The 8,228-nt window shown below is 48.4% G+C and overlaps 1 protein-coding gene across 2 annotated transcripts in view; it reads left to right on the top strand.

Moving 5' to 3' along the window:
- The window catches only part of POPDC2 (popeye domain cAMP effector 2), a 17,245-nt gene extending 11,193 nt beyond the window's left edge, over positions 1-6,052 (top strand). For both annotated transcript variants that reach the window (XM_084616694.1, XM_084616693.1), the window contains exon 4: positions 5,658-6,052. In XM_084616694.1, the coding sequence (XP_084472820.1) occupies positions 5,658-5,743 (86 nt within the window). In that variant the 3' untranslated portion in view covers positions 5,744-6,052. The remainder of the gene's footprint in view (positions 1-5,657) is intronic.
- Positions 6,053-8,228: the final 2,176 nt, after the last annotated feature.

Raw genomic sequence — 8,228 nt, 5'->3', positions numbered from 1 at the left:
AGCCTCAGCCACAGGGGTGTGCTGTGGGTAGGGAGCAGAGGGATCTATAGCACTGTGCACTGTGGAAACTCTGGGCTGCTTCAGGCTGTAGAACAGGCCACAGGCAATCTGGGTAAGTCTGCTATAAATTGGAACAGCCCGAGGGCTGCTCTAATTTAGACTGGTGGCTGCACCATGCCCCAGCTGGCACAGGATTTGAGGGGCACAAAGATGGCGCAAAGCCACCTTTGTGCCTGCTCTCCCTGTGCTGCCCCACAGTACAGAAGCTGCCCCCTTGTTTCTACCTGGACTCAACTCAGCCAGATTGAAAGGGTTTGGCCAAGGCTCCCGGGTTCCAATAGCTGTTATCTTAAAACATTCCTGGGTTGGCTGACAGGAGATGAGTGTGGTGGCCGCATGTCATGGATTCCTCCCTGCATGAGTCTCATTACAGGAATACACTGGGCTTCCCTGCCTCACTACCACCGCTGGTGCATGGGAATAACACGCTGTCTCCCTAAGATCCTTCCCCACACCCATTCCTCGCTCTGCAAAAGAAGAATTTCTGGGGTCTGTGGAGGCTAATGGGGGCTGGGAGAGATTTGTGAACAGAAAGAGATGCTGGAATAATTTGTGCTGGAACTTCTGAGCCAAAGGGTCAAGGGTTAAATTCCAGGCTGAGGTACATGTAGCCACTTGCTGAATGTAAAAACAATGAGGCGTCCTTGAGGCACAAATACATGTCTCTAAAGGGCCGCAAGGACGCCTTTACAGACTAACAGACTAACATGGCTACCACTCTGATACCTGTCACTGAATGTTGATTCCAGTCACTGCACTGCGATAGGTATCCTTTGGTTTCCCCTGGCCAGTAACTAAGGGTACACCTACACCCCCAGGCCACGCGTGGGGGGGATGCAGGGGTCAAGTCCTCCCGCCCCAGGTTTCTGCTTGGCCTGCCGGGGGGCAGGGAGAGGGGCTCTGTCCTTCTCCCGCTGCACCTGCCCCCCAGCCTGTTCAGTCCCTGTCCCTGACAGCTGGGCCGGGACGGGCGGTCGGCCTGCTGCTGCTGCCTCCCCACCCAGGCTCTTTCAGGCTGCTGCTGCACTGCACAGAGGCAGCGATAGGATAGGGTTGCCAAATTCCTACCCGCACAAAACTGAACACCCTTGCCCCGCTCCCTGTCCCTCATCCGAACCCCTTCCCATTAGCTGAGGCCCTGCCCCCAATCACTCCATTCCCCCCTCCCTCTGTCACTCGCTCTCCCCACCCTCACTCACTCACTCATTTTCACCAGGCTGGCTCAAGGGGTGGGGGGTGGGACGGGGTGTGGGCTCCAGGGTGGGTCCAGAAATGAGGGGTTCACGGTGCAGGAGGGGGCTCTGGGCTGGGGCAGGGGGTTGAGGCACAGGGGGTGTGAGGGCTCTGGCTGGGGGTGAAGGCTCTGGTGTGGAACTGGGGATGAGGGTTTTGGGGTGCAGAAGGGTGCTCTGGGCTGGGACCGAGGGGTTCGGAGAGAGGGGGATTAGGGCTGGGGCAGGGGATTGGGGCGCAGGAGGGGGCCAGGGGGGCAGGCTCCCCTTGGGGGGAGGAGGGGGCTAACCCCATGCTGCAGCCCCCACTGCCACAGCTATGCTATTTTTAGCACACTAGCTCGATTGAAGCCAGCTTGTATATGTCTGGTCAAACTGGAAATTACTCCTCCAGCTGCAGTGTAGCCATATCGCCAGCATGCTGATCACTGCACTCTAGTGTCTGGCAACTGTGCTCTGGTAGCAATAACTTCACTCCAAGGGCCAGATGCTGCCTTCCAGCACTCAGTCTCTGTGCTCCGAAGGCCACTCACTGCATTCTGGTGGCTCTCACTGCCATCCAGTAGCCAGTCATTGCCCTTCAGTGCTAGTCCTGGCGTTGTTTAGATTTAGATAATGGCATAGAGAGTACACTTATAAAGTTTGCTGATGATACCAAGCTGGGAGGGGCTGCAAGGGCTTTGGAGGATAGGATTAAAATTCAAAATGAGCTGGACAAATTGAGGAAATGGTCTGAAGTAAATAGGATGAAATTCAATAAGGACGAATGCAAAGTACTCCTCTTTGGAAGGAATCATCAGTTGCACACGTACAAAATGGGAAATGACTGCCTAGGAAGGAGTACTACGGAAAGGGATCTCGGGGTCATAATGGACCACAAGCTAAATATGAGTCAACAGAGTAACACTGTTGCAAAAAAAGCAAACATAATTCTGGGATGTATTAGCAGGAGTATTGTAAGCAAGACACGAGAAGTAATTCTTCCACTCTTATTCCGCGCTGATTAGGCCTCAACTGGAGTATTGTGTCCAGTTCTGGGCACCATATTTCAGGAAAGATGTGAAAACATTGGAGAAAGTCCAGGGAAGAGCAACAAAAATGATTAAAGGTCTAGAAAACATGACCTATGAGGGAAGATTGAAAAAGTTGGGTTTGTTTAGTCTGGAGAAGAGAAGACTGAGAGGGGACATGATAACAGTTTTCAAGTACATAAAAGGTTGTTACAAGGAGTGGGGAGAAAAATTGTTCTCCTTAACCTCTGAGGATAGGACAAGAAGCAAGGGCAGTTTCGTTTGGACATTAGGAAAAACTTCCTAACTGTCAGAGTGGTTAAGCACTGGAATAAATTGCCCAGGGAGGTTGTGGAATCTCCATCATTGGGGATTTTTAAGAGCATGTTGGACAAACACCTGTCAGGGATAGTCTAGAATGATAATACTTAGTCCTGCCTTGAGTGCAGGGTACTGGACTAGATGACCTCTCGAGGTCCCTTCCAGTTCTATGATTCTATGATTGTAGTAAGAAGAAAAGGAGTACTTGTGGCACCTTAGAGACTAACCAATGTATTTGAGCATAAGCTTTCGTGAGCTACAGCTCACTTCATCGGATGCATAGTGCTACTCGCTGCACTCCAGTGCAAGCCACTCGGCTCAAATAGTGATGGTACAGTGTCTTAGCTGAAGCATGAAAATGAAATGAGCCTCAGAGACCAGATGGCTCCTTTTATTTACAGAAGATGTGTGTGTTGGAGTGCGGAGGCTATTCTGGCCTAATTTCCTTACTCATTTTCAAAACCCATATGAGAACAACAAAGACTTTATCTGCAGGACTGAAATCTTCCTGTTTTCCAACCTTACCTTGAATTTATGAGCCAAATGCCCATCCTTCGCCTTCCACACAATACCCCTATATCTCCAGTGCTGAAAAGGGGCTTTGTGGGTGCCCCTTTTTGCTTCTTTATGTGGGATAAAGATGACCTGCAAAGATTTTGTCAAAAGCCACCAACCAACAAGCCAACAACAAGCCCAAAACCCAAACCAAGTTTATTCCCTTTGCTTGTTTTTTAGCTGGGAAATTTCAGAAATGGCAAGTCTGGTAGTCCCTGTTTTTGTTGAAGGACACTTTAAAGCATGTGGAGAAGTGGATTTGAAGCTTTCTCCGTCCTTAATGCTGGATTGCTGAATTTTTCACAAAAGAGCTTTTCTTTTAACTGTCAGGCATTTGAATTAAATAGGTGTAAACTGAAATAAATGAAAATCAAAGTTTTGAACAGTCTAAATGACAAGCACTTCATCTTTCATTCAGGCTTCACATGTCTGTTACCCTCATGGCAGAACGCAATCAGTTCTCCAGTCATCCATGGAGTATTCTAGGATAATCAGGTTTAACAAGACCGTAAAAAGCAAGCAGGAAAAAACAAAACAAAACACCTGACTTTGATTGAAAATGTAAGGCCCTTTTCGTACATCAAAAAGAATTTAAAAAGGGGGGAGGAGGGGATAAGTGGGGTGTGATGGGAGGACGCTAACCTATTTCCCGCCACTTCAAGATTTCCTTTAAAACTTGCCTGAAGCTAAACTATCTCAGGCTTTGATCTTGCAAGCAAAGCAGCATCAGGTGGTGTTGGTACTTGGATGGGAAACCTCCAAGGAAAGTCAAGGTGCTGTGGGAAGTGGTGCTGATGACTGATTAGGGGGTGCTTTCCCCTCTCAATCTGTATTGTGACAATGGCCCACTATGGTATCTATCTATTTTTTTTAAGTGCCTATCCATTTTTGCTGGAGGACAGAGCATCTCAAATATTTTCATAATGTGGACCACATCTTAATATAGAGATTGTTTCATGGACACCTGCTCTCCCATGTGCCATCACTGGGAACCACCTCCCCTCCCATTCACCACTGCACAGATCACCTCCCTTTCCATTCGTGAATGCATGGGGCAGGCCCCCTCTCATTCACATAACATCCTTGAGGCTACTACAGCAATCACCCCCCACCCCATGGAAAAGTCACATTAGGAAGTATTTAAGATGTATTTAGCTTCTATTAATGCAGTTTAGCTGGAAACAAGGAGGAGGAACAGCAGCATTCTCTGGCCAGCCAGCTCTTCATAGAGCACCTGCAAATGCTCGGCACACCACCAATGGACCAGGGATCACAGTTTGGGAGCCTCTGCTTTAGAAGCAGTATAATACATTGAAAACAGAGAAACAGGGACCGCTTCCATATACAGGGATTGCTGTGCTTCCGAGGTGTCATCATTCATAAATAACATCAAAACTAGGTCCTGACCAGGTGTAGGAAGTAAAGATTTCCTGGTATTTTCCCATCCACAGGGCTAACCTCATTTTCCTGGCCAAATTCCAACCTAGGTAATTGCATTCTATCTCCCTAAATTCCCTCTGCAGTTTCATTCACATACCATGTTTTTTTTCATTTTCTGTTCCTAAACTGTGATGTGGTATCGCTGTGCACTATTACAACGGCACTGATGTTCTGTGGTGTATGAAATGATTTTTGTGCACAGAGTTTGCAAAACGCTTTGAGATCCTTTGGGATAGAAAGTGCTGTTGAAAGGTAAGTTATTCTCTTACGGTATTAGCTGGCTCTGCACTTGTCTCCTGAAAGAGTTTATAATCTACCCTGTGACACATGAGAAAATAAACCCGATGATGACCTGATGGTGAAAATAGCCTTTCTCTGATTATTCATATGAGATAGGCTGTGAGGTTCTGTTGATATTCAGGGTGGACGTTTGAAAGAGATACCGCCAAAAGATTCTGCATAATTTTTAAAATAATTTTAAAGATGTACTTTTGTTTAGACTAATCCCTGGGAAATTGAACTCTGCTTTCTTTAAAAAGTGGTTTTCTCCTTTCCATTTGGCAGCTGCCCTGATTTGTTATTGTAAGATGGCTTGTGAGGTTATTGTAGGGTTTCTTCAGTGGGCTTGTGCTGTATGCATTGGGCCCAATTCTTCTCCACCTTGCAGCTTATGTAATCATGTCCACTTGGGTCAAGTGGGCCTCTAAATGACCAGGAAGCATTTTACATCCACTTTGTACCAGTGTAAATAATGACACAAAGGGCCAAAGCAATGGAGAAGCAGGCCCACTGTTGTGTTAGCATAAAGTTGCTCATGATAGCTGGGGTTTTGTTAGTGTTGGGTTGCTCATGAAATCTGGGGCTATGCACGCTGATTTGACTATAAATGACAAAGATTTTACAAACTGATGTTAGAGGGAAACCAGTAGGGTGCCCTGTAGGCCCCACCAGGCCCCACTATCTTCTGGGTGAGTTTGGCAAATGGATAAGAGCTGTGGCTGTAATAATAGCCTCTTTTTTTCTCCCTTTCCTCCCACAGCTTCTGGAAGCCTTATCCGGAGTTACCCCTGTGCCCTCTTCAAAGGACGGGCCCCTCTGGCTCCCACCCAGACCCCAGAACTCTAGGGTGCAACAGTCGGTTTTAATCAGGAAGCCCCACGCATGAGTGTATGCTCCCACACCTCTAACCAGAAAGACGCTCATTAACATGCACCTACGTGTCCACACAACACCCCTGCAAACACATGAAGTATACGCCTGAGACTGAAGTGTGATGGCTGGATGCTTTCCACACCACATTCTGTTCACCTACAGTGGCACAAGGGATGGCTGGGTGTTCCTTTTTGTATTCTAGTCTTTCACCCCCTTGATCTGTTAACAGCTCTGTTATCAGCTCCATTAAACGTGTTGGAAACACAGCAGTATTAGCCTGTCCATGGAGTCTTTTGATTTGAGGGCACCAGTTAAAGAGAGTGTTGATTCACTAGGGTTCAGTGACTTGGAGGGGAGAAGCTGATGTTCAGAGGATTTCACATGAGCTCTAGAAGTAGGAAAATGGGACTATAGCAAGCCTAAGAGTTTTAGTATTTGTGTGTATTGGGAGTGGGGTGGGGAGGTATGGTTATGCTAGTGATGTACATGGCATCCATTCCTATCAGGCTTAAAATGCCATGTCCAGGGTTTAACGCTTTTCATTTATGATAACCACAGTTACGTAACGAAGTACGTACCAGTTTCTGATGTTGGGAAAAGATTCCCTAGGTCTTTTGATCAATCCACTTGGAATAAGGAGGATGAGAAGAACCAGGACTGAATTTCTGTGCCCTCTTGTGATGGATTCTGGGTCTAGCCCTGGGAAAGGGGAAGGACTTAACCTGAATTTCTGTGTCCCTCTGGAAGGAGAAGAAGTTGAACTGGATTTTTGTAGACTCTGGGTGTCTCCACTGAGGTGGAGATGGAGTGAAGGAACAGTCAGGTCTGAGCCCTCACAAAAGGATCTGGGAGATCGGGATAAGGAAGCAAGGAAGATGCAATATTTTAGTTAAAAACAACATGGAGAGATAGTAGGCAACTTACAAATACAGCAGTAATAATATTTCTACTGCAAGCTCACCCATCAGTGGGGGCTCGCATGGTGTGATAATAGTCACCAGGGGCCCCTTTATCCCCCCTCTAGTCTGGTGCCAAGGGGCCACGCGGCAGGCATAAGACCCCCTATGCCCAGGTACAGAGGCAGCTCCATGCTGTTCCCACAGGGACCCCAGGTGCAGGAGGCATTCTGATGGGGGCCAGGGGCGTGGATAGGGCTTGCTCCTGCAAAGCTCTATAAGGGTCACTGAAGCACGGACGCAAGTAGCCAGTGCCGGGTCTATGCCAGCCCCTGCAGCACAAACTGCCTCCTCTTTGTTACTCTGCCACAGGAGAATCAGATTCCAGCATCCTCTATCACAACACTTCTGCGTTGTTGCCCCAGACAGACGTCTCTCTAGCTATTCACTGCGTCTGCTTCTTTCTGACCCAGTCATCCTCTGTAGGCTAGGAAGCTCCTTCAGTGGAGAGCTGTTGGCTTCCCCTTAGCAAAGGAGTAGAGGTTTCTGTTCAGTGCCATTAAACTACACAGCAAGGTAGCCACTATTCCCTGGGGTAGCTGTTAATACATATTGCTACCCTGAGGTATCCACACAAAAGACAACTGCTGTCACAGGTGCTGACTTTTTATTTTTCCTGGTGGGTGCTCCACCCTGCACTCTGCCCTGAGGCCCCGCCCCTTCCCCTGAGGCCCTGCCCTCGCTATGCCTCTTCCCGCCTCCCCTCCGTCCCCTACCCTGAGGCTCCCAGTCTGCCCGCCCGTCCGCCGCTCACTGCTCTCCACCTTTCCCAAGTGCCTCCTGCCAGCAGCCAGCAGGTGGTCCTGCCGAACAACTGTGGCTAGTGTGTGCTGAGCACCCTCTTTTTTTTTTCTGTGGGTGCTCGAGCCCCTGAGCACACCTGAGGTTGGCGCCTATGACTGCTGTCACAAGAACTGATACATGAAGCCTGAGCGCATGCGTGGCAGGAGGTGAGCTGCCCCCTGTGCCCCCGCCACCACACCCAGCTAGGAAAAAAATCAAACCCTCAAAGGCTCTGCTGAGTCCCACAGAAGCCATCAGAGGGCTGGGTGCACTCTCCCTTGTGAACTTCCCTCCAGGGTGTGCCCCTCTGCATATGATTCTTTCATAAAATCATCACTTATAAAGTTTGCAAGTGACTCAAAAATTGGGGGGGGGGGTGGTAAATAGTGAAGAGGACAGGTCACTGAGACAGAGTGATCCAGACTGCATGGTAAACTGGGTGCAAGCCAACAATATGCATTTGAATACGGCTAAATGCAAATGTTGCCATCTAAGAGGAAAGAATGTAGCCATACTTACAGAAAGGGGGTCTCTATACTGGGAAGCAGGGACTCTGAAAAAGATTCAGGGGTTGTGGTGGATAATCTGCTGAACATGCATTCCCAGTGCAACACTGTGGCCAAAGGAGCTAATGCAATCCTGGGAGGCATAAACAGGGGAATCTTGAGTAGGAGTAGAGAGGTTATTATACCTCTATATTTGGCACTGGTGCGACTGTT

The sequence above is a fragment of the Lepidochelys olivacea genome, assembly GCF_965140295.1.
Source record: "Lepidochelys olivacea isolate rLepOli2 genome assembly, chromosome: 1".
Classification (NCBI taxonomy): Eukaryota; Metazoa; Chordata; order Testudines; family Cheloniidae; genus Lepidochelys; species Lepidochelys olivacea.
The sequence above is the reverse complement of the archived record's forward strand: the minus strand, read 5'-3'. Positions and strand labels throughout refer to the sequence as shown.